Raw genomic sequence first — 23,515 nt, 5'->3', positions numbered from 1 at the left:
AACTGTCCTATAAAATTATAATTATGTACATTTAGCAAAGGCACTAAGTTCAGTAGCATCGACAGCTGCTTTTGATAAACACCCACAAAGTCAAGAGAGAGGGATCACTCTTGATTTAGGTTAGTCTCGTCGTTAATGATTTTAGTGTACAATCACTGACTGACTGTTGTTTGTTGATGTTGTTCAATGTAATAAAAACAATGTGAAAAAATGAAAATTATTAATAGGCTAGGAAAAATAAACTAAGACCATATATGGTGTGCATACTAATTTAATACGTCTGTATAATTATTATTGTTATAGTTTTCTTTTTTATTTATTAGGCTTTTCCTCTTTCTCAATTCCAATCCCTGAACACCTAAAAGGTAATTGTCAGCTGAGTATATCCAGATTTGTTCAACTTTAAAATTTTCTAAAAAATTCTATTTTGATCGGAATCACCTCAAACTTTCTACACAACATAGGAATATTTATATGTATCAGAAAAAATTATAAAAAAAGAAAATTCTCTCCTTTTCATTTTTGGCGAAATTTGGCCAAACACCCTGTACTATAGTACAGTGTAGGAGGGAACTGAGCCCTTAAATAAACATTTTTTTTTAAACAAAATAGATATAACACAGGGATAAATAGTAGGTTAAAAAAAGAAATAATAATAACGGAAATAAGTGAGAGAAAAATAATAAGATAAAATGAATAGGTTAGGTTAGGGTAAGATGAGCTTCTGAGATAGCTCTGCAGAAATCGTACAGGGACTTTTTGCCAGATTTTTGAGCACCTTTAAAAATTTGTAAAAAATTCAATTTTGATCGGAAACAGCTCAAACTTGAAACATAACATAAGAACATGTATATGTATTAGAAAAAATTATAAAAATTGAGAATTCTTTCCTAGTCATTTTTGGCAAAATTTGACCCAAGACCATGTACTATAGTACAGGGACTTTAGCTTGATTTTTGAGAAATTTAAAAAAATTTGTAAAAATACAATTTTGGTTGGAATCAGCTCAAAATTAACACACAACTCAAGATCATGTATAATATTATAGATCTATTTATGATTAGGAGAAAATGTAATAAAAATAGTGAAATTTTTGTGAGCACTAAATCTCCATCATAGATTCACTTCTCTCATATAGATTCTGGATATGATTCAGTTCAGTTTACGTTGGTTGATTGTCCAGGACATGCATCACTCATTAGGACGATCATCGGTGGTACGTGTAATTAGATTTTCGAGCATTATAAATGGTATTTTTGTTTTAGGTGCTCAAATAATTGACCTCATGATACTAGTGGTTGACGCTATTAAAGGAATCCAAACCCAAACTGCAGAGGTTAGTTCATGCATTATATTGTACATGCATGATGGATAATAAAAAGTAATGGTGTTTTTGAATCATTCTGTACGCATGTATGTGAACTGTGAAGCCCATTCTGTTGCTGTTGTGTAAGGAAATAGCGTGTACCATCAGGACTTCAGGAATTTCTTCTTCATTTTCTCTTTGTGTGACACGTAATGCGATAAGGTCTTGTCTGATTTATGCAATTTTTAATTCAAACAAAAAAGAAAAGGAATTAAAATATGAAATTAAAACACTTTATAGGTACATGTAGTTAAATCTCCTCTAATGTTGCATTATTTTGATTATTATTATTATTATTATTAGTGTGTGGATGTAAAAATATCGCTATTATACTGGCTAGCAGTATCACCAATAGTAGAAACAGGCACAATATCACAAAATTTATACCTACAAATACATAAAGAATAAACACGAGTAATTATATAGGTTGGAATGTATTTGTAATTAGTAGGAACACATACAGTTTAGTATTAGAAAATTAACAGTTCAAGGAATCTATTATTGTCATTATCTTACGTCCAAAACAAAGAGAATTGTCTTTACGTAAAGAAGGGGTTGTTTCTCTATCTTCTGGACTCTTTTGCCTGCTGTGACTTGATACCAGGGGCTGCTTGAGACTCTTACGATCTGTAAATGACAGAATACACGCTTAGTATCATCATTTGATACTTCAAACCATCCTTTTCCTTACCTTCCTTTGTGTCAGCCATCTTTATCCGCCATTGCTACTGTTGCTATGGTGATTATTTTAATACAGGAAGTTAATTAATTAATTGTTGTTAAAAAACTATTACAATCAGCATTAATACTAGTTAACAGCTATAGAAGTACATGTACTCTCAATTCTCAATCTCTTTTGTTTTGATAATACACTCCACAACCACAGAATTCTTTCCTTCTGCAACAGCAAAGACAGAAGCATCCTAGTAAGAAAAATAAAATGGATGCAATAAACAATATAACAGTTATTGCTATAACTATTTCTTTCAGAGGGTTACTGCTTGTTTGATTTTGGAGCTCTAGCTGGATTTCCTTATCAGCTTCATTATTTGAGCTGCTCATGTGACGTGTATCAATGTATAGCATCGAGTGCTTTAGCATTTCTGAGAAGAAACCCTGAAATTGCACTTCAACTGGCTTAGGCTCTTTAGTATCATCAATATAGATATACTTGTACAACTGATCATTAGGCAAAGCAATGCATTCTTTTATCTCGATATTAGCAATTGTTTCTGTGTCAGCTTTATTGCAGAGTATTACTCTGATATAATTCATATCCCTTGGTTTGTTATTAAAGAAGATACTTTGGTTGATCTCTGTCTTTGTAGATTTATCATGCGTGTTTAGTGCTTCACATTTAAGGTCAAGTGGTGGAGGATTACTTAAAGTGCCCCATTTCCAAGCTATGATGTGGTTATCATCATTGTCACGGATGGATATTGTTACTGATACATGACTTGATGATGGCCAGTAGCGTAAGAAGTCTTTATAGCCTTTCTTATACTTGTAAGTCATTGTTATCTCATTTTCATCAGTGCATTCCTCTCTGTTGTGAGTTGTAGCAATTGTTATCAAACCTTTGTGTTCTTTTTTTGTAGTGTTTGCAACAGCAATTTTAAGCTTGTCTCTCTTTATGGTACTGATGTTGTAGTCAGTAAGATTGAGCTTTATGGCACTTTTCAGTGGAATGTGCAATGTGATGTTTTCAGTAGTGTCTGTTAGTACTTCAGGGTACTTAGTAACAAGCACTAAGCATGCTATTGACCCTGCTAAGAACAGTATAGCAAAGAAGAAAGCAACAGCCGAGCATTTCTTTCCTATGTAGAGTAAACGTGTCATTTTTATGTGATTACGGTCATAAGAGACTTACTGTTGTTTGATAGTTTCCTTGTGCAACAGTCCAAGCAACAGCCTCGTTTAAATGGATACATGATTTCTTCATTATCCACTATTAGCCTTACTGCTGGTGGTCTTTGTTGTGGTGGTACTTCTATGATTAGGATTTAAAAGTCTCATGGACATAATTTTATAGCAATACCTTGATATTGGTGAAGTATTTTATCATTTGGTACTAAGTCAGGATCCCTTGGCTCAGGCCCATTTTGTATTTCAGCATCAAGATCTTGAACTGTAGGACACTCTGACTTTCCAGATTTCATAGAGCTAGCTCTTGAGCTATTTTCACTTAGATCGCTTTCAGCAGCATCTCCATTTCCCCAACCAGGTGATCTACTTCTTCTTCGAAGGCGTCTCTGATTAGCATGATCTTTTTTTTTCTTTTGGCCTATCAAAGGTTCTTTCTCTATTAGTTCAGCCATTGTCAGGGTTTTTAAATTCCACCCCCTAACCTTCAAGTTTATATAGTCATTCACATGACTATTATCAAGAGTACTCTTGGTTTTATTATTCATGGACTGAAGCATATTGTCATTACTATAATTCAATATTTTTTGTATTCAACTTACCATCTTTGATATCATTTTATAACTGTAATGTCTATTGCTTGCTTCATGCTCCATTAGTACTGGTGTTGCACAATGGACAGCTCTGCATTTTTAAAAATTTTTACTAAAGATTTAAATTGTAGCAATTAAAAAATGCAAGCAATAATAAAAGCACTGAGGGGTGCAGCAATTAAGTACAATTAATGCATTGGACCAAGTAATGTTATTGTTCTTCATAGAATAGTCCCAAAGCACAAAAACCTGTTTTAATATGGCAGCAGCAGCAGCGGATCCCAATTCCAAACACCATGAGGGATAAAAGGAGTGACAGGATAGCAGTAACAGTTGTATATTTTTACTAATGCAATTGTTTCTGTTATCTCCATAGCATCTTTACTGGAATCAAGCTGGATTTCCAGTTTAATTGCTCTATTCAATTCATTGTAGCTATCAATGGTATCCTGGTAGTGAGTATTGTCCTATAGTTTTGATGGATGTTGCTGTGGTGATTATTTTAATACAGGAAGTTAATTAATTATTAATGATTAAAAACAACATTAAGGCAGCATAATACAAACAATTAACAGTAAAAAGTACATGTACTCTAGTGACTACTCTCAATTCTCAAACTCTTTTGTTTTGATAATACACTCCACAACCACAGAATTCTTTCCTTCTGCAGCAGCAAATGCAGAAGCATCCTAGTGAGAAAAATAAAATGGATGCAATAAACAATATAACAGTTATTGCTATAACTATTTCTTTCAGAGGGTTACTGCTTGTTTGATTTTGGAGCTCTAGCTGGATTTCGTTATCAGCTTCATTATTTGAGCTGCTCATGTGACGTGTATCAATGTATAGCATCGAGTGCTTTAGCATTTCTGAGAAGAAACCCTGAAACTGCACTTCAACCGGATTAGGCTTCTCACTGATAGTATCATCAATATAAATATACTTGCAGAGTGCTCTGTTAGGCAAAGCAACGCATTCTTTTATCTCTATATTAGCTGTCGTTGTTATGTTGGGATTTTTATTGCAGAATGTTATTTTGATCATGTGATTCTTCTTTGGTTTGCTGTCAAAGAAGATGCTTTCATTAATCTTCCTTTCATTGGTGCTTCCTCCATTTATAATTGATGCTCCAGGTTTTATTGCTTCACAGCTAACATCAGGTGGGGGATTACTTAAAGTACCCCATTTCCAAACTGTTATGTGGTGATCATGATTTGAACTATTGTGATGGATGGAAATCTTTACTGATATGTGACTTGATGATGGCCAGTAGCGTAGGAAGGATTTTTCTTCAGTTTTATCATACTCGTAAGACTTTTTTATTGTTATCTTGTCCGCATCAGTGCATTCCTTTCTGTTGTGAGTCGCAGCAATTGTTACCAAACCTTTGTGTTCTTTTCCTGCATTGCTTGCAGCAGCAATGGTGAGCTGGTCTGTCTTTATGGTACTGATGTTGTAGTCAGTAAGACTGAGCTTTACTGCACTTTTTGGTGGAATGTGCAATGTGATGTTTTCGGTAGTGTCTGTTAGTACTTCAGGATACTTAGTAACAAGCACTAAGCATGCTATTGACCCTGCTAAGAACAGTATAGCAAAGAAGAAAGCAACAGCTGAGCATTTCTTTCCTATGTAGAGTAAATGTGTCATTTTTTGTAATTACGGTCATAAAAGACTTACTGTTGTTTGATAGTTTCCTTGTGCAACAGTCCAAGCAACAGCCTCGTTTAAATGGATACATGATTTCTTCATTATCCACTATTAGCCTTACTGCATTATGTCTCACCGGTTGTGGTTGTTGTCTCCGTGGGGGTGGTGGCGGTCTCCGTGGTGGTGGTGGTGGTGGTGGCGCATGTGGTGGTGGTGGTGGTGGCGGCTGTGGTGGTACCTCTGTGATTAGGATTTAAAAGTCTCATTAGTATAATGGACATATAATAATACCTTCATATTCGTGAACCGGTCTCTGATGCAGTCCCTCATTTGGCTCTAAGTAAGGACCCCTTGGCTCAGGTACAATATTCTGTATTTCAGCATCAAGATCTTGAACAGTAGGACACTCTGACTTTTCAGATTTCATAGAGCTAGCTCTTGAGCTATTTTCACTTAGATCACTTTCAGCAGAATCTCCATTTCCCTGGCCAGGTGATCTACTTCCTCTTCCAAGGCGTCTCTCATAAGCATGGCCTCTCCCAAATCCAGCTGCTCTTTGTCCTCTTAGTATCCCCCGACCTCTTCCTCTTCCATTGTTTTGACCTATCAAAGGTTCTTTCTCGTTTAGTTCAGTGACTTCAGCCATTGTCAGGGCTTTTTAATTCCACCCCCTAACCTTCAAGTTTATATAGTCATTCACATGACTATTATTATTATTCATGGACTAAAGCATACTGTCATTGCTATAAATCAATATTATCTGTATTCAACTTACCATCTTTGGTATCATTTTATAACTGTAATGTCTATTGCTTGCTTCATGCTCCATTAGCTCCTATATAAACTGGTGATGCATATAGTGCACAGCTCTACTTTTTAAAAATTTTTACTGAAATTGTAGCAATTAAAAATTGCAAGCAATAATAAAAGCAGGAGTGCAACAATTAAGTACAATTAATGCATTGGACCAAGTAATGTTATTGTTCTTCATAGAATAGTCCCAAAGCACAAAAACCTGTTTTAATATGGCAGCAGCAGCAGCGGATCCCAATTCCAAACATCATGAGGGATAGAAGGAGTGATAGGATAGCAGTTATTACTAATGCAACTATTTCTATTATCTCCATAGCATCTTTACTTGAATCAGGCTCAATTTTCAGTTTAATCATTTCACTGCAGTCATCATCGGTATTTCTATAGTGAGTATTGACATATAATTGTGGATTGGATGGATTGTAGCGCCCTAACTTAAGACTTTGATATGGAAGAACTGCTGAGTTGTGATTGTCTGTATCATCAGTGCAGATATATTTATACGACACATTCTTGGGCTTGACATAATGTTCGGTAACATTAATACCAATAATAGCTGGTGAATTCACTCCTGTATCTTCTTTACTGTCATAGCAGAAGTGTATGTGTATGATATTTTTATCTTTTTTTTCACTGTCTTCGAATTGTGTTGGTATGTCAATTATACTACTAGTGCTACTCAAATCACTCTTATGATCATAACAGTTGCCATATGGAGGAGGATCTTTTATACTGCCCCATTTGTATCCGTAGGTTACATTGTGTGCATGTTCATGATAAAGTGTTATATTGCCTTCTGGTTTTTGACCAGAATTCAAATTCCAATAGCGTAGTATTGATTTATTTTGACCTTTCTCCAAAGTAATATTAATGTTCAATGGGAAAGAAATTTGATCACCTTCATCAGCCATGGCAACTTGTTGATTATCATTATCAGCTATGGCAACTCGTACGAGGCTACTTGCATCAGGCACTGTGACTTTGATCTTGTTTGGGTGCATTGTATGATTATTCATTAAACTTATAAGATCCACATCTACCACACTTTCAACAGGAATGGACAGATTCAGTGTATAACTACCATCATCTTCATGAAGCTGAATACACATTTCTGTGATGCGTAATATGCACACAATAAAGATTCCCATAAAAATGAAAGCTAAAGTTAAAGGAACCATTGCACATTTCTTTCCTAAAGAATGATGCATTTAGTTATTTTCTTTTATTGTTGTAACTTACGATTTCTAAAAAATTTTTTAGTGCAGTCACGGAAACAGTGCCTTTTGATTGGATACTCTTCATTTTCTTCCAGTCTTACAATATTACATCTGGCAGCAGGAGCAGGAACGTGTTCGTCATCTTTAAGCAATAATTACATCAAAAATAAACAGGTATAACATTATATACTTTGCTCCTGATCATCATCGTCATTTTCTTCTTCATTGTTTTCATTTAAAGCAGTGATGCTACTGACAGGTGTGCCTTCAGGTGACCATGAGTTTCGTAGTAAATCTTCGGGCGTTTCCTCCTTTACTGAACTATAACTGCCTTCTGATGAATTCCCATCTGATTGGCAAAGAGGTTGTCTGGCTTGTCTCTCAGGATCAATTGATGAGAAAAAATCTAAGTTTATTAAACATTGTCAATCGATATTATTCAAACTAATTGATTACCTCTAGTAGCAGCAGATCTACTCTCTTTGTTTCCCATCCTTGTTGCTTATGCTTTGCTGTCATTCCATATATAGTCATCAGTCATCATGAACTATTGTTTGGCATTCTTACTCTTTTGCATAATTATATGCTGAGGGTGTTATTTATAAATTTACTCACATCCATATAAGGTGGCAATGAATCCACTACATCATGGGCTGCATATTGGGAGTTAGACAATAAAGCACAATTTTTTTAGTGATACAGAAATATGACCTCTGCATTCATTACTTACTTAAAAGTGATTATATATAGTTGTTCAAATTCCAAACAAAAATAGAAATACAAGTACAAATTACCAATTAATTAATAGTCTATGCATTAAACCAAAAACTCTAAAGTTCAAAGTTAAAATTGTTCTTCATAGAATAGTTTCAAAGCACAAAATTCTGTTTTAAATTAATATGGGCAGCAGCAGCGGATCCCAATTCCAAACATCATGAGGGATAGAAGGAGTGACAGGATAGCAGTTATTACTAATGCAACTGTTTCTATTATCTCCATATCATCTTCACTTGACTGAGGCTGGATTGTCAGTTTAATCATTTCATTGTAGTCTTCATCATTGGTATTTGGGTAGAAAGTATTGATGTACATTTTGGATGGATTACGTAGCTCTGACAGAAGACTTGGAAACTTCAGAACTGCCGAGTTCTGGTTGTTTATATCATTGTTGTAGATATATTTATATGATTTCTTGTTTGGCAGAACATATGATTCAGTAATGTTAATAGCAATGATAGCTTTTGAGATTGCTTCAGCATCGTCTCTTTCATCATAGCAGAAGTGTATGTGTATGACATTTCCTCTGTCATCGTCATCAAAACATTTTGATATGCTAAATGTATTGCTGGTACTATTCAATTCACTACTGTGATCATAGCAGTTACCATATGGAGGATCTGTTATGTTACCCCATTTATAGCCAATAGTTATAGGGTGTTCATCATTCAAAAGTGTAATCCTACCTGTTATATGTTCACAAGACTTTCAATAACGCAGCAATGATTTGCTTTGACCTTTCTCCAAAGTAATATTAGTGTTCAGTAGAAGAGGAATTCGATGACCAGCGTGGTCCATACTAACTTGTATAAGGCTGTTTTTATTAAGAGCAGTGACATTGAGCTTGTTTGCATGTTTTGTACTAATGTTTAAACTTGTAAAGTTCACCTCTACCACACTTTCTACAGGAATGAACAATTCCTTTGTATTGTTGTCACCTTCACCAAACTGATAGTACATTTCTGTGATGCGCAATATGCACACAATAAAGATTGCCATAAAAATGAAAGCTAAAGTGAAAGAAATAATCACACATTTTTTTCCTAAGGAATGAAATATTAAGCTATTTTCTTTCTTTTTTGTAACTTACTATTTCTAAAGATTTTTTCACTACAGTCACGGAAACAGTGTCTTCTGATTGGATATTCTCCATTTCCTAGTCCTATGGTGTACAGAGCATCTTTTAGCAATAATTATATCTTACTTTGTTGAGAATTATGTGAACGGTTGCTGATGATAGATGAACCGCCAGATCGTGATGATCCCCCAGGTGATACTGATGTTCCAGGTGAATGTGAACTATCACTTTGAGATTGTATTGCTGGTTGTATTGCTGAGTAATAACTGCTTCCTGATGAACTCCCATTAGCTTGGCAAAGAGGTTGTTTCTCACTTGATGACAGCAATTCTAGGTACATTAAACATTATGGATGCTATTATTTAAACCCATTACCATTGGGGGATCTACTAGCCATCTTTGTTATTTTTGATGCTTGATTCATTCTGTACATGGTTATCATGAATTATTTGACAATATTTTAAGATGATTAATTTTATCCATATAAGGTGGCAATGAATCCACTGCATAATGGGCTGTATATTGTGAGTTGGACAATAAAGCATGAATTCTTTAGTCATACAGAAATATGACCTCTGCATTCAGTACATACTTTAAAGTGATTATAATTGTAGGAATTGAATTCCAAACTAAAATAAAAACAAACTAAGACTACAAAATAATCCCAATTAATTAATAGTCTAATTAAATGCATTACTCCAAAAACTCTAAGACTACAAGTTAAGTTATTGTTCTTCATAGAATAGTCCCAAAGCATAAAAACCTGTTTTAATATGGCAGCAGCAGCAACGGATCCCAATTCCAAACATCATGAGGGATAGAAGGAGTGACAGGATAGCAGTTATTACTAATGCAACTGTTTCTATTATCTCCATATCATCTTCACTTGCTTGAGGCTTAAGGTCCAGTTTAATTACTTCATTCAAATTCATTTCATTGTCGTCTTCACCATTGGTGTTTGGGTAGAAAGTATTGATGTACACACTGGATGGATGTTGTAGCTCTGACAGTAGACTTGGAAACTGAAGAACTGCTGAGTTCTGATTGACTGTATCATCATTATAGATACTTTTGTATGACTCTTTGTTTGGCAGGACATACGATTCAGTAATATCAATATCAATGATAGCTGTTTGAATTGTTTCAACATCTACTTCTTCTTTTTCATTATGGCAGATGTGCATGTGTATGATATTTTGGTTGTTTCCTCTGTCACTGTCAAGGAAACATTTTGATATGTCAAATATATTACTGGTACCACTCAATTCATTACTGTGATCACTGCAATTTCCATGCGGTGGATGTGTCATGTTTCCCCATTTATAGCCAATAGTTATATGGTGTTCATAATTTAGAAGTTTTATAGTACCTGCTACATTGTCATGAGACTTCCAGTAGCGTAGTATTGATTTACTTTGACCTTTCCCCAAAGTAATATTAGTCTTCAATGGCAGAGAAATTTGTTGACCATCATGACCTATGGCAATTCGTACAAGGCTGCTTTTATTGAAAATAGTGACATTGAGTTTGTTATCGTGTATTGTACTAATGTTTAGACTTGTAAGATCCACATCTACCACACTTTCAACAGGAATGAACAATTCCTTAGTATTATTATCACCATCACCAAAGTGATAGTACCAATACATTTCTGTGATACGTAATATGCACACAATAAAGATTACCATAAAAACGAAAGCTAAAACTAAAGGAATAATGGCACATTTCTTTCCTAAAGTAAAAAGTATTTAATTAGATGGCTATTTTCTTTTATTGTTGTAACTTACTATTTCTAAAGATTTTTTTAGTGCAGTCATGGAAACAGTGTCTTCTGATTGGATATTCATTTTCTTTGAGCCTTACATTATTACATCTGGCAGTAGGAGTAGGATTCTGTCTGTCATCTTTAAGCAATAATTATATCAAAAATAAGCATGTATTATACGTTGCATACTTTGTGTCTCATCATCTTCATTTTTATCATAATTGGGAACTTTTGGAGAGATAATGTTCCTGACAGGTGTGATTCTAGGCAACTGAGTTGGTGACTTTTGTATTGGGCCGTTGTCGCTTTCAGACTGTTCCTCGAGTAGTCTTTCTCTTGGGCCAAAATCTATGTAAGTATATTATGTACATAATTATTAATGCTATCAATAGCAAAATTAGAGCTACTTGCCATTTTTGTTCTTTTTCTTTTTATGCTTGGCTATCATTCTATTTATGTTATGAATTTTTGACATTGTTTGTGATAATATATTTTAAGTGCAGATATGGCTGTTATATTAAAGAGACATTTTTGTCTAATATTTTATATGTAAAAGTCCAGCAAATGATAACTTTTACTGCTGGTGAGGTGAAGTTTAATGTCAGTACGTCTGTTTTTTTAACCTGGTGATATACTTTCTCTTCCATGGGTTCTCTCATAAGAATGACCTCTCCTAAATCCAGCTGCTCTTTGTGCTTCATTGCCTCCTATTCCCCGACCTCTTCCAAGGCTTCTCTCATAAGCATGACTTCTCCCAAATCCAGCTGCTCTTCGTCCTCCATTACTTCGCATTCCCCGACCTCTTCCTCTTATTAAATAGTCTCTCTCACTAAGTTCAGTGTCATTGCTTGATGACTCATTTGATGTTAGATTTGCCATTAGGCCTTAATTCCACCTTTAGCCTTTGAATAGATATTGGGGTGTGATATTTAGTAGTTGACTCATATCCATATTAGGTAGTTGTAACTATACACTGCATTGTAAGCTGCATATCATGAATTTATTTAAACAGAACTGCTTTGTAACAGAAATAAATTATGACTGCATTCATGCCTCTGCCATTGTGAGGCTTTTAATTCTACCTTCAAGTTTATGTAGCCATGCATTAATTCACATGACTATATTCTCACCCATATATAGTTCTGTTATTTATTCATGGACTAAAGCATAGTTCCTGTTACTATAAATTAACGTTATTCATATTTCATACTTTTTGTTTATTATTTTTGTGATGTTTTTAAAAGCATTATACCTGCTGTTGCATGGTTCCATTGATTTGTATTTGCACAGTGTATGCTGATACTTAAAAAATTCAAAATCATTATAATTGTAGCAATTCAAACAGTTTAAAAGCAAGAGTGCATAATAATAGCATTAAATACAATCAAGAGTTTGATACAATCACTCAATAATGTAATTAGACCAAAAATTCTTATTGTTCTTCATAGAATAGTCCTAAAGCACAAAAACCTGTTTTAATATGGCAGCAGCAGCAACGGATCCCAATTCCAAACATCATGAGGGATAGAAGGAGTGACAGGATAGCAGTTATTACTAATGCAACTGTTTCTATTATCTCCACATCAGGCTGGATTTCCAGTTTAATCATTTCACTGCAGTCATCATTGGTATTTCTATAGTGAGTATTGACGTATAATAATGGTTTGGAGGGCCCTAAAAGAAGACTCTGAAACTGAAGAACTGCCGAGTTCTGGTTGTCTGTATCATCATTATAAATACTTTTGTATGATGTCTTGTTTGGTATAGCATATGTTTCAGTAATGTTAATAAAAATGGTAGCTTGATCAAATTCTCTTCTCAACATATCTAAACAGAATTGTATATAAATAATATGTTTGTCATTTCCTCTATCATCATCATTGAAATAATTTGATATGTTAAGTGTATTCGTGTTATCTATATGAATACAATCATCACAACATGTGCCATATGATGGAGGATTTGTTATGCTGCCCCACTGATAGCAAATATGTACACCAGGGGTTTGATAATCCAGAGTAAGTATTATGTCACCTGATATATGTTTATGAGACTTCCAATAACGTATTATTGCTGTACAACTCTTCTCAAAGTTCAAAATAAAGTTAATGTTCAATGGGAAAGAGATTTGATGGTCTTCACGAGCTGTGGTAACTCGTACAGGACTGCTTTTATCAGGCACTGTGACTTTGAGCTTGTTTGCATGCTTTGCACTGATGTTTAGACTTGTAAGATTCACATCTACCACACTTCCAACAGGAATGAATAATTCCTCAGTATTGTCACCAAAGTGATAGTACCAATACATTTCTGTGATACGTAATATGCACACAATGAAGATTACCATAAAAACCAAAGCTAAAATAAAAGGAACAATGGCACATTTTTTTCCTAAATTAGAAAGTATTCAACTATTTTCTTTAATTGTTGTAACTTACGGTTCCTAAATATTTTTTTAGTGCAGTCACGGAAACAGTGTCTTTGATTGGATATTCTTCATTTTCTTCCAGTCTTACAATATTGCATCTGGCAGCAGGAGCAGGAACATGTTCATCATCTTTAAGCAATAATTATATCAACAAACGTAACAGTGTAAAAATATTCCTATAATTGTTTTCACCACCTTGCATGTACAGCTGGGTTCTTATTATAAGACTTATGGAGGTTCTCTCCACCTTTCAATGCTTCTAGAGAAGTCTTAATTTAGACAGTATCTCTGTGTTCTCTTGCTGTTATAAAGCTCATAACTTTGCCCCATGTGTAATCCGCCATTTCATTTGCCGTAGCCATACTCACTTTATGTAAAGAGCATGGGCAGGTGGTTGCTAAGGCATAATTAGTTTTGTTACCATGTAGCTAAAAATCTTTTGTGGCTCAAAATCTACAATTTATTCCAAATTTATGAAAATTAAATCTGCAAAAATTGAATTAATATGGTTCAACATAGCCAAAAGGCAGAAAATCACAAAAATTAAAACCACAAAATACCATATAGTGGGTTATTTTCATGGGTCTAATATTTCATGGTTTGCTCCTATGGGGCAATTCTTGGTTTAATTTTCATGGTTGACAGTTTACAATTACATAGCCTGTAAGGGGATGGCACTTCAATGATTTTGTTGGTTTAAATTTTGTGGGAAGCCCCAAAACCATGAAAATAAAGAGCCATGAAAATTACCCACTATACGGTAGATTTTTGGGTGAAATTTTGAAACTTTTGATTTTTCACTATACAGTATTTCTTCAATACAAGGTGTATAGAAGAAATGTAAGTGTGGGCATACAAAATATACAAACATCGCACGTGGGTGAAATCAATCATAGGAACGACCTGGGGGATTCGCCCCCTAGTCGTAAAAAACAAACATGTATAACATCATTATACTTTGCTCCTGATTACCTTGCTGTATAGCATTTTCTTCTTCTTCATTGTTTTCATTTGGAGCAGTGATGCTACTGACAGGTGTGCCTTCAGGTGACCATGAGTTTCGTAGTAAATCTTCAGGTGTTTCCTCTCTTATTGAGCCATAACCACCTTCTGATGAACTCCCATCTGATTGGCAAAGAGGTTGTCTGACTTGTCTCTCAGGTTCTTCATAGAATAGTCCCAAAGCACAAAAACCTGTTTTAATATGGCAGCAGCAGCAGCAACGGATCCCAATTCCAAACATCATGAGGGATAGAAGGAGTGACAGAATAGCAGTTATTACTAATGCAACTGTTTCCATTATCTCCATAGCATCAGGTTTAAGTTCCAGTTTAATCATTTCACTGCAGTCATCATTGGTATTTTTATAGTGAGTATTGACGTATAGCTTTGATGGATTACATAGCTCTGACAGAAGACTTGGAAACTGAAGAACTGCCGAGTTCTGGTTGTCTGTATCATCATTATGGATACTTTTGTATGACATCTTGTTTGGTATAACATATGTTTCAGTAATGTTAATAACAATATTAGCGTCATCAGATTCAACTAAACAGAATCGTATATAAATAATATGTTTGTCATTTCCTCTGTCATCATCACTGAAACATGCTGATATGTTAAATGTTTTGTTAATACTACCGCTGCCATCATCACAGGTGCAATATGGAGGATTTGTTATGTTGCCCCATTTATAGCAATTACGTAAATATCTAGGGCGTTCAAAACCAAGGAACGTTATGTCACCTGTTATATGTTCACGAGACTTCCAGTAGCGTGTTATTGCTCTATATCTACCGGTCTCATAGTTCAAAGTAATATTAATGTTGAATGGGAGAGAGATTTGATGGTCTTCTTGAGCTGTGGTAACTCGTACAGGACTGCTTTTATCAGGCACTGTGACTTTGAGCTTGTTTATGTGTTTTGCATTGATGTTCAGACTTGTAAGATTTACATCTACCACACTTCCAGCAGGAATAAACAATTCCTTAGTATTATTATCACCATCACCAAAGTGGTAGTACAAATACATTTCTGTGATACGTAATATGCACACAATAAAGATTACCATAAAAACGAAAGCTAAAACAAAAGGAACAATGGCACATCTTTTTTCTAAAGTAAAAAAGTATTCAACTATTTTCTTTCATTGTTTTAACTTACGATTTCTAAATATTGTTTTAGTGCAGTCACGGAAGCAGTGTCTTTTGATTGGATACTCTTCATTTTCTTCCAGTCTTACAATATTACTTCTGGTAGCAGGAGCAGGAACGTGTTCATCATCTTTAAGCAATAATTACATCAAAAATAAACACGTATAACATTATATACTTTGCTCCTGATCATTATCATCATCCTCCATCCTGTTTTCATTGGGAGTGGTAATGCTTTTAACATATTTACCACTAATTGACACTGCGTTTTGTGTTGAGCAACGGCTACCATCTGATGATTCACCCCTATCAGATTTTTTTTCTGAAGAAGAGAGCTCTTGGTACCTTTTTCCTTTTACTGTTTGTGTACTGCCTATAATAGAATTTTGTTTATGTTTAAGTCATTAAATGAACTCACCTCTTCCTTCAGCCATTTTATTGTTTTTCTTTGCCAATAAATTGCTGTTTTGTGTTGTCTTCCCTTATGCATAACTAGTACACTCCTACACAGCCAAGAATTTTAATTTGAATCATGACTGATATCAATCATGACCAGCTGATACATTCCTGTATCATGGATTTTGGGCAGCCTGCAAAGCAATGAGTCTAGTATGATACAATCATGATAATCATCCATGATACAACCATGCTGGAGGACAGCCTTGGTTTAGCCAGAGCAACAGAAATGGTTTAACATTGATGCCAGTCAGGGCTGTATCAAAATAGACATCAGGCTTGAATCACTGATTTTGGGTAGTGGCCTGTATCAGAGATGATAATTCTTGGCTGTGTACTCCTATCTTGTATCATTCTCACCATCTACTGTTATGTGTTTTCATTATTAGTGTTTAGATAACTTGTGATCACATGATTGTTGCTCTTAACAAGATTGTTCCAGGTGAATGTGAACTATCACTTTCAAACTGTATTGCTGGCTGTATTGCTGAGTAATAACTGCTTCCTGATGAACTCTCATTAGCTTGGCAAAGAGGTTGTTTCTCACTTGATGATAGCAAATCTAAGTATACTAAACATTATCAATGCTATTATTCAAACCCATTACCATTTGGGGATCTACCAGCCATCTTTGTTATTTTTGATGCTTGATTCATTCTGTATATGGTTATCATGAATTATTTGACAATATTTTAGGATAATTTTATCCATATAAGGTGGCAATGAATTCACTACATTATGGGCTGCATATTGTGAGTTGGACAATAAAGCATGAATTCTTAAGTGATACAGAAATATGACCTCTGCATTCATTACTTACTTTAAAGTGATTATAATTGTAGGAATTGAAATTCCAAACTAAAATAAAAACAAAATAATACCAATTAATTAATAGTCTAATTAAATGCATTACACCAAAAACTCTAAAGTTACAAATTAAGTTATTATTCTTCATAGAATAGTCCCAAAGCACAAAAACCTGTTTTAATATGGCAGCAGCAGCAACGGATCCCAATTCCAAACATCATGAGGGATAGAAGGAGTGACAGGATAGCAGTTATTACTAATGCAACTGTTTCTATTACCTCCATAGCATTTTCCTTTGACTGAGGCTCAAGTTCCAGTTTAATTGTTTGATTCAATTCATTGTAGCTATCAATGGTATTTTTATAGTGAGTATTGATGTATAGCTTAGATGGATTATGTAGCTCTGACAGAAGACTTGGAAGCTGAAGAACTACCGAGTTCTGGTTGTCTGTATCATCATTGTAGATACTTTTGTATGATGTCTTGTTTGGTATAGCATATGTTTCAGTAATGTTAACACCAACAATAGCTTTAGTAGCTCCTTCACTTAGGCATAATTGTATGCAAATAATATTTTTGTCATTTCCTTGGTCGTTGTCATCAAAACATTTTGATATGTCAAATGTACTAGTAATAGTTTCACTACTGTGATCATTGCAATTTTCATCCGGGAGATTTGTTATGTTGCCCCATTTGTAGCTTATATTTACTTGTCCTTCAAAAATTGTTATGTCACCTGTTACATGTTCACGAGAGTGACGAGACTTCCAATAACGTAGCAATGATTTACATCTACTGTTCTCATAGTTCAAAGTAATATCCATGTTCAATGGAAGAGAGATTTGATGCTCTTCCTGAGCTGTGGTAACTCGTACAGGACTGCTTTTATCAGGCACTGTGACTTTGAGCTTGTTTATGTGCTTTGTACTGATGTTTAGACTTGTAAGATTCACATCTACCACACTTCCAACAGGAATGAACAAAGTATTATTATCACCATCACCAAAGTAATAGTACCAATACATTTCTGTGATGCGTAGTATGCACACAATAAAGATTACCATAAAAATGAAAGCTAAAATAAAAGGAACAATGGCACATTTCTTTCCTAAAGTAAAAAAGTATTTAACTCTTTTCTTTCGCTGTTGTAACTTACGGTTTCTAAAGATTGTTTTAGTGCAGTCACGGAAGCAGTGTCTTTTGATTGGATACTCTTCATTTTCTTCCAGTCTTACAATACCACTTCTGAGAGCAGGAGCAGGAACGTGTACATTATCTTTAAGTAACAGTATTATGATCAGACTATATACTATTATTGTACCTTCTGGCTGCAGCTCTTCTTCCCTGATTTCATGAGATGATGATAAAAGGTTTTCATTAGGACTCATAATATTTCGGACTGGAGTTTTGCTAAAAGGTGAATATGAATGTCTTGTTAGGCAACTGCTGCTGTCTGATGAATCACCAGCATCATAAATTTGCTGGTATCCATGTCCCTTTGCTGTTAGTGTACCTACAGTATAGATAAAGTTTGGGAATGACTAAATCATTAAATTAGCTTACCTCTTCCTTCAGCCATTTTACTGTTTTTCTCTAACGATCTATTGCTGTGCTATACTATTATTCACCTTTACTATCACTTCTGTCACTACCTACAGTTATTATATTGTCATTGTAGTGTTTCTTGATAAGTTGTAATTTATTTTAGTGTTTGATATTGTAAAGATAACTTTCCATCAAATGATTGTTGCAAGATTAGCTTATTTCAACTTAGCAGCATAGAATATACGGCTATAATTATTATAGCACCAAAGAGAAGATATTATTTTCTGCTCTGATAGTACAAGCTTAATTTTTAAATAGGGCAATAGCATAAATTCTGTTGTGAAACAGAAGTATGACCTCTAAGATTTGCTTGTGTTTGTATTTATTTATAAATTAATAATTAAAAAATAAATTATCTTTCATAATATTCACATTTAATATGCAGTCATTCTTTTTCTTTACAGCAGCAGCAGAGACACACTATTATTATAATTGTGATAGCTAATAGCAGTACAGCTAGACACAGCCCAACAATGACTAGTATTAGTACTTCAATGTTTGACTGGGACGTCACTACCAGATCAACTCCTTGATATTCTTCTGGAGTACCAGTGAGGTGAAGAGTATTTACATATAGTTTGGATCGGTCAAACATTTCATAAACTATATTACTAAATTTTAGCACGATTGAATCTTCTTCTATATTGTCAGTGTGTATTGGTGTGTATTGAGTTATTGGAGACGGCTGACATTCACTGATATTAATTGAGACCTCGTGTACTTTGCAGAACGTTATTACTATAAGATCCTCATTGTTCATGAAAGTCTCTTGATGTGGCTGGTATATTTCTAACATCACATCAATAACTGTGCTATTATAATAGCTCCTGTTGTCTTGTTGTTCACAGTCTGGTTTTGGAGGGTGAGTGAGATTGCCCCAGGTCCAAGATACATACCCATATCCTCCCTCTTCCTTTATGGTGATGGTGCCAATCGGTTTGGTTGTCTTTGACCATTGTCTTGTGAAGGACATTACGTTTTGGGGTATGTTTATTGATCGAGGAGAGCAAGATGTTTTATATCTGCAAATGGTTAGATCTATATCACCATTGTATTCATCAGCCTTCTCATTATGCATCAGGCTAATGTTAAGTGTATGCTCTTTCAGTGTGCTGATTTTATATTTTTTTAAGTCCACCTCTACGACACTTTGTGGTGGAATGGAGAAGACTGATGTATCGTTGACCCTCTTATCTGTAATTTCAGGGTACGTAATGAGAACAGCAAGGAATGCAATGGCCAGTATTAGAAGCACCAACACTACTGATAATCCTACAAGACAACACTTTCTGCCTATTAAAAATGAACAAATGAACTAATTGTTAAAACTAGTGTTGCCTTACAATTTTTTGTGATGTTCTTACTGCAAAACGGTAAACAGCACTTGAATGTTTTATTGTGAATAATTTCTTCATCTTCTACTACTTCTTCTTGTTCTTCTTCTTCCTCCTCTTTTTGTTCTTCCTCTTCTTCTTCTTCCTTTTCTTCTTCTGTTGTGTGGTTTTGACCTGGAACCATGTAAAATATTATCTATGTTTAATTTCTCTCACCATTTTCAAGATCTTCATTTCCAAAAACAATTTCAATTTCAGGGTCTGTCGTCTGTTTTTCTGAACTTGTTTCTACTTCTGATGGTGTGGTTGAGCGTGGCTCTGGGCCAGAAAAGTCTGTAACATAATAGTTATATAACTAACATTTTTAATGATTGAGGTTAAATACCTGTATCATCAGTTTCATAGAGCCTGGCTATTGCTGATTGTGGTCTTTTGATCTTTTTTTTACTTTTTACTGCTTCTTCTTTTGATTCATCACATGAGCCGTAATCCTTGTCTTTTAGTTCATGATAACGTTGTCTTAGTCCCTTTATTGTTTGTGTACCTATAATAAAGATTAGTATGTGAATAAGTCATTGAATGAGCTCACCTCTTGCAGCCATTTTATTGCTTTTTTTTGCCAATGAATTGCTGTACTGTGCTGTTATATTCCTTTATTCATACCCAGCACACACCTACTCCTATCACTTATCATTCTTACTATCTATTGTTATTCTAGCCCTTACAGTATGTGTTTTCAATATTAGTGTTTGATTATTGGTGAGATAACTTGTGATCACATGATTGTTGCTCTTAACAAGATTGACCTGTTTGAGTCATCAAAGAGAGATGCACAGATATCAAAAGTATGCACAATTATAATCATCAGTAAAGTTTATTTTATTATCATTATTATTATGTTATTATAGATCAGTAAAAGGATCAGTAAGACACTTGAGGCTACACGTTTCAATGGAGCACTGATAGTTCCTGTTGCTGCAGCTAAACCAAGTGAGGTATAGCTGCATGTAAAGAGACAACAGAGTTATTGTATCATGCTGGTTTGTCTCCATTTTGTAGGCTACTGATGGTCAAGTTGATCCTATTGGAATAGAAAAGCTTATACAGGTATGCATATCAAAACTATTGAAATTGCATAGTACTATTGGCTACTTTATATAATTGCTACTATATATATATATATTTGCAGGTTCTATCAGAATCAGTTTTTGTTCCCAATCGTTCTGCTGAAGGACCACTGATATACTCAGTTGATCATTGTTTCCCTATCAGAGGCCAAGGAACAGTAATGACTGGTACTGTACTCAATGGATCAGTTCATGTCAATGATGTGAGTGGCTCGGCTCTATGAATATATCAAAATGACAACTTCATCTATAGAATGTTGAAATCCCGTCTCTGAAATTAACTAAGAAGGTCAAATCGATGCAAATGTTTCACCAGCCAGTAGAGAGAGCTATTCAAGTAAGAAAGGATGCTATATAAGCTGAATAATATTATTCTTATATTAATATTGTATCATTATAGGGTGATAGAGTGGGTATATGTGTCACTCAGTTTGATCCTAAATCAATTGAGAGGTGCCTAGTCTGCAGCCCTGGGGCTTTACCTACCATTTTTGGTATAAAATGTTTCATCTCAATCTAAACCCTTTCCTCTCTCTCCTTAGCTGGTCTATTTAAAGTAACTAAAGTCCGTTATCATAAGCTCTCTTGTCTCACTGGCTCTAAGTTGCACGGTATGATAGTTATTGTTCTGTGATTGCTCATGATACTTAATCTGTAGTAACTATTGGTCATGAAACTATAATGGCTAAAACAACATTCTTTGGATCAACAGATTCACCATCTGATGCCAGCCCTTCATTTAACTATGGACAAGAATATTCCTATCAAGAAGAGCTAGAATCAAATCAAGTGAAAATGGAAAATATTTTAGACATTCTACATTAAAATATTATCCTATTATTGCTTGTGGTATTTCAATTAATAGGTTATTTATTTTATAGGAAGATGGTGCTGTACAGAGTCCAGCAACAGCATCAAAGCCTTCTTCTGTAGGAGGTCAGTATGCTCTGGTGGAGTTTGAGAGACCTGTCATAGCAGCTCCTCACTGTGTAGCTATTGCATCAAAACTTGATGTTGATCTTCATATCTTTTATTTACCTTATACACTCTGCACGAGTGAGCCCATATACCAGTAATGTTTATGGTCTGTTTATTAAAAGCAGTGATTATCAGTGTAACTCAGTGTAATTCCTTAACAATCCTCTACACATAGCAATATTTGTAGATTAGCTTTTTATGGCAATTTACTCGAGCATTTCACTGATAAGGTAATGAAATCATGACAATCTCATGCTTGCTTATTTTGCAGTTATTTTTGTAGGACTATCAGCAGACAATTCTCCCAAGGCTAAGAGTATTTAAAATCAAATCAAGAGAAGGTGTGGTGGAAAGGGTAAGTAAGTGCATTTCTGTTGTTAAATGTATTTTGATTATTTTTCAGATGCAAGATGAGAAAACACTTATTGGGAAGGGACTGTTTAAAAGAGAAACGAAAATACAGTCATTCATAGGGCTTCAAGTTACTCTATCTACTGGTAATAATATTAAACATTCAAATAGAATAACATATGGGGTCATAACAGTCATAGATTAGGATTAGATTATGTAGAAAAGACCCTGTTATAGTACATGAAAATTGGCCACGACAAAATTCACCATTTTTATAATTTTTTCTGATGCATATACATGTACTTATGTTGTGTTTCAAGTTTGAGCTGATTTCAATCAAAATTAGATTTTTTACAAATTTTTAAAAATTCTAAAAAATTTGGCCAAAGCCCCTGTACTATAGTACATGGTCTCGGACCAAATTTTGGCAAAAATGACTAGGAGAGAATTCTGAATTTTAATAATAATTTCTGATGCATATACATGTACTTATGTTGTGTAGAAAGTTTGAATTGATTCCGATCAAAATTAGATTTTTTACAAATTTTTAAAAATTCTCAAAAATTAGGCCAAAGTCCCTGTACTATAGTACATGGTCTCAGACCAAATTTTGGCAAAAATGACTAGGAGAGAATTCTCCATTTTTATAATATTTTCTGATACATATACATGTTTTTATGTTATGTTTCAAGTTTGAGCTGATTCCAATCAAAATTAGATTTTTTACGAATTTTAAAGTTGCCCAAAAATTTAAAACCTTGACATTCATTTAGGCGAAGAAGGTATGATTGAAGGTGCTTTTGGTACTACTGGGAAATTCAGACTGAATATGCCAGGTAAGTGATGTTTATCAGTGTTTACTGGTAATACTTAATGTATATATGCGTGCAGATGGTTTAAAAGACGAAACTAAACTTCATTTGAAAACTGGAGGAGACAAAAAGAAAGGGAAAGGTCAGTTATATTGACATGTTATATGTAATGTGTGCAATGTATGTAGGGTCAACAGAGCCTCCACCATCAGGAGCTTCTTCTACAGAGTCCGGACTATCAACTGTTAAGATATATCTCAAATTTAAACGCTACATATTTGATACTGAAAAGAAAATGATACAATAATGAATTCCAATTAACTTAAAATCAGTTTTTGTGAGTGT

The 23,515-nt window shown here is 34.4% G+C and overlaps 8 protein-coding genes across 10 annotated transcripts in view; 1 reads left to right on the top strand and 7 right to left on the bottom strand.

Moving 5' to 3' along the window:
- The window catches only part of LOC100640060 (pleckstrin homology domain-containing family F member 2-like), an 8,094-nt gene extending 5,990 nt beyond the window's left edge, over positions 1-2,104 (bottom strand). Inside the window, exons 1-2 of the mRNA XM_020008590.1 lie at positions 2,058-2,104; positions 1,883-1,993 (exon numbers count right to left, since the gene is read on the bottom strand). Of these exons, the coding sequence (XP_019864149.1) occupies positions 1,883-1,993; positions 2,058-2,076 (130 nt within the window). The 5' untranslated portion in view covers positions 2,077-2,104. The remainder of the gene's footprint in view (positions 1-1,882; positions 1,994-2,057) is intronic.
- LOC100639970 (selenocysteine-specific elongation factor-like) overlaps positions 1-23,515 on the top strand; it is a 23,712-nt gene extending 197 nt beyond the window's left edge. The window contains exons 2-20 of the mRNA XM_020008024.1: positions 36-119; positions 324-365; positions 1,139-1,216; positions 1,266-1,336; positions 20,649-20,747; positions 20,811-20,897; positions 20,962-21,009; positions 21,092-21,232; positions 21,283-21,366; positions 21,430-21,523; positions 21,572-21,640; positions 21,688-21,818; positions 21,911-22,052; positions 22,179-22,237; positions 22,291-22,362; positions 22,411-22,504; positions 23,132-23,194; positions 23,250-23,312; positions 23,359-23,515. Of these exons, the coding sequence (XP_019863583.1) occupies positions 36-119; positions 324-365; positions 1,139-1,216; positions 1,266-1,336; positions 20,649-20,747; positions 20,811-20,897; positions 20,962-21,009; positions 21,092-21,232; positions 21,283-21,366; positions 21,430-21,523; positions 21,572-21,640; positions 21,688-21,818; positions 21,911-22,052; positions 22,179-22,237; positions 22,291-22,362; positions 22,411-22,504; positions 23,132-23,194; positions 23,250-23,312; positions 23,359-23,477 (1,640 nt within the window). The 3' untranslated portion in view covers positions 23,478-23,515. The remainder of the gene's footprint in view (positions 1-35; positions 120-323; positions 366-1,138; positions 1,217-1,265; positions 1,337-20,648; positions 20,748-20,810; positions 20,898-20,961; positions 21,010-21,091; positions 21,233-21,282; positions 21,367-21,429; positions 21,524-21,571; positions 21,641-21,687; positions 21,819-21,910; positions 22,053-22,178; positions 22,238-22,290; positions 22,363-22,410; positions 22,505-23,131; positions 23,195-23,249; positions 23,313-23,358) is intronic.
- On the bottom strand, positions 2,128-3,730 carry LOC109593458 (uncharacterized). Its single transcript, XM_020008546.1, has 3 exons — positions 3,405-3,730; positions 3,237-3,356; positions 2,128-3,183 (listed from the first exon to the last, which is right to left on the bottom strand). The coding sequence occupies exons 1-3, from the start codon at positions 3,682-3,684 to the stop codon at positions 2,213-2,215; spliced, it is 1,371 nt and encodes a 456-aa protein (XP_019864105.1). The 5' UTR covers positions 3,685-3,730; the 3' UTR covers positions 2,128-2,212.
- LOC109593056 (uncharacterized) lies at positions 4,338-6,167 on the bottom strand. The gene is made up of 3 exons (XM_020008330.1): positions 5,761-6,167; positions 5,500-5,709; positions 4,338-5,447 (listed from the first exon to the last, which is right to left on the bottom strand). Exons 1-3 carry the CDS (start codon positions 6,113-6,115, stop codon positions 4,435-4,437), a joined length of 1,578 nt encoding a protein of 525 aa, XP_019863889.1. The 5' UTR covers positions 6,116-6,167; the 3' UTR covers positions 4,338-4,434.
- Positions 6,365-8,026, bottom strand: LOC109593381 (uncharacterized). The gene is made up of 4 exons (XM_020008497.1): positions 7,956-8,026; positions 7,690-7,905; positions 7,522-7,641; positions 6,365-7,474 (listed from the first exon to the last, which is right to left on the bottom strand). The coding sequence occupies exons 1-4, from the start codon at positions 7,990-7,992 to the stop codon at positions 6,447-6,449; spliced, it is 1,401 nt and encodes a 466-aa protein (XP_019864056.1). The 5' UTR covers positions 7,993-8,026; the 3' UTR covers positions 6,365-6,446.
- On the bottom strand, positions 8,376-9,766 carry LOC109593711 (uncharacterized). The gene is made up of 4 exons (XM_020008680.1): positions 9,730-9,766; positions 9,481-9,684; positions 9,367-9,438; positions 8,376-9,319 (listed from the first exon to the last, which is right to left on the bottom strand). Exons 1-4 carry the CDS (start codon positions 9,749-9,751, stop codon positions 8,985-8,987), a joined length of 633 nt encoding a protein of 210 aa, XP_019864239.1. The 5' UTR covers positions 9,752-9,766; the 3' UTR covers positions 8,376-8,984.
- LOC109593131 (uncharacterized) lies at positions 9,944-12,038 on the bottom strand. Its single transcript, XM_020008370.1, has 4 exons — positions 11,743-12,038; positions 11,309-11,467; positions 11,142-11,258; positions 9,944-11,086 (listed from the first exon to the last, which is right to left on the bottom strand). The coding sequence occupies exons 1-4, from the start codon at positions 11,996-11,998 to the stop codon at positions 10,080-10,082; spliced, it is 1,539 nt and encodes a 512-aa protein (XP_019863929.1). The 5' UTR covers positions 11,999-12,038; the 3' UTR covers positions 9,944-10,079.
- LOC109592806 (uncharacterized) lies at positions 12,431-18,571 on the bottom strand. 3 transcript variants are annotated; one of them, XR_002190619.1, is made up of 7 exons: positions 16,764-16,997; positions 16,119-16,718; positions 15,879-16,073; positions 15,711-15,830; positions 14,520-15,662; positions 13,558-13,645; positions 12,431-13,510 (listed from the first exon to the last, which is right to left on the bottom strand). XR_002190619.1 is itself a non-coding variant. In XM_020008180.1 (6 exons), the coding sequence occupies exons 1-6, from the start codon at positions 18,540-18,542 to the stop codon at positions 13,478-13,480; spliced, it is 1,626 nt and encodes a 541-aa protein (XP_019863739.1). In that variant the 5' UTR covers positions 18,543-18,571; the 3' UTR covers positions 12,431-13,477. The 3 variants fall into 3 exon arrangements, 2 of the variants coding, with proteins under 2 accessions (XP_019863739.1, XP_019863783.1); XM_020008180.1 differs by lacking the exons at positions 16,119-16,718; positions 16,764-16,997 and adding an exon at positions 18,527-18,571 and having other exon boundaries at positions 13,558-13,676; XM_020008224.1 differs by lacking the exon at positions 12,431-13,510 and having other exon boundaries at positions 13,557-13,645.

The sequence above is a fragment of the Amphimedon queenslandica genome, unplaced genomic scaffold, assembly GCF_000090795.2.
Source record: "Amphimedon queenslandica unplaced genomic scaffold, v1.1 AMPQUscaffold_13521, whole genome shotgun sequence".
In the NCBI taxonomy this organism is placed as follows: domain Eukaryota; kingdom Metazoa; phylum Porifera; class Demospongiae; order Haplosclerida; family Niphatidae; genus Amphimedon; species Amphimedon queenslandica.
The sequence above is the reverse complement of the archived record's forward strand: the minus strand, read 5'-3'. Positions and strand labels throughout refer to the sequence as shown.

Excerpts from the sequence above, each read along its gene's own strand:
- LOC109593131 (XM_020008370.1), bottom strand. The coding sequence starts at position 11,998 with ATGGCAAATCTAACATCAAATGAGTCATCAAGCAATGACACTGAACTT. Across the intron at positions 11,259-11,308 it reads TGAAGATGATGAGACACAAA|ATGACAGACAGAATCCTACT; the intron begins GTATGCAACGTA and ends TATTGCTTAAAG. Across the intron at positions 11,087-11,141 it reads TAAAAAAATCTTTAGAAATA|GAAAGAAATGTGCCATTATT; the intron begins GTAAGTTACAAC and ends TTTTTACTTTAG.
- LOC109593711 (XM_020008680.1), bottom strand. The coding sequence starts at position 9,751 with ATGGCTAGTAGATCCCCCAATG. Across the intron at positions 9,685-9,729 it reads GGCTAGTAGATCCCCCAATG|AATTGCTGTCATCAAGTGAG; the intron begins GTAATGGGTTTA and ends TAATGTACCTAG. Across the intron at positions 9,439-9,480 it reads TTCACATAATTCTCAACAAA|GACTAGGAAATGGAGAATAT; the intron begins GTAAGATATAAT and ends TGTACACCATAG.
- LOC109592806 (XM_020008180.1), bottom strand. Across the intron at positions 15,831-15,878 it reads TGATAATGATCAGGAGCAAA|ATGATGAACACGTTCCTGCT; the intron begins GTATATAATGTT and ends TATTGCTTAAAG. Across the intron at positions 13,677-14,519 it reads AGAAAATGCTATACAGCAAG|ATGATGAACATGTTCCTGCT; the intron begins GTAATCAGGAGC and ends TATTGCTTAAAG.
- LOC109593458 (XM_020008546.1), bottom strand. The coding sequence starts at position 3,684 with ATGGCTGAACTAATAGAGAAAGAACCTTTGATAGGCCAAAAGAAAAAA. Across the intron at positions 3,357-3,404 it reads AATACTTCACCAATATCAAG|AAGTACCACCACAACAAAGA; the intron begins GTATTGCTATAA and ends TCCTAATCATAG. Across the intron at positions 3,184-3,236 it reads AAGGAAACTATCAAACAACA|GAAAGAAATGCTCGGCTGTT; the intron begins GTAAGTCTCTTA and ends TACTCTACATAG.
- LOC109593381 (XM_020008497.1), bottom strand. The coding sequence starts at position 7,992 with ATGGGAAACAAAGAGAGTAGATCTGCTGCTACTAGAG. Across the intron at positions 7,906-7,955 it reads TAGATCTGCTGCTACTAGAG|ATTTTTTCTCATCAATTGAT; the intron begins GTAATCAATTAG and ends TAATAAACTTAG. Across the intron at positions 7,642-7,689 it reads CGATGATGATCAGGAGCAAA|ATGACGAACACGTTCCTGCT; the intron begins GTATATAATGTT and ends TATTGCTTAAAG.
- LOC109593056 (XM_020008330.1), bottom strand. The coding sequence starts at position 6,115 with ATGGCTGAAGTCACTGAACTAAACGAGAAAGAACCTTTGATAGGTCAA. Across the intron at positions 5,710-5,760 it reads ACCGGTTCACGAATATGAAG|AGGTACCACCACAGCCGCCA; the intron begins GTATTATTATAT and ends TCCTAATCACAG. Across the intron at positions 5,448-5,499 it reads AAGGAAACTATCAAACAACA|GAAAGAAATGCTCAGCTGTT; the intron begins GTAAGTCTTTTA and ends TACTCTACATAG.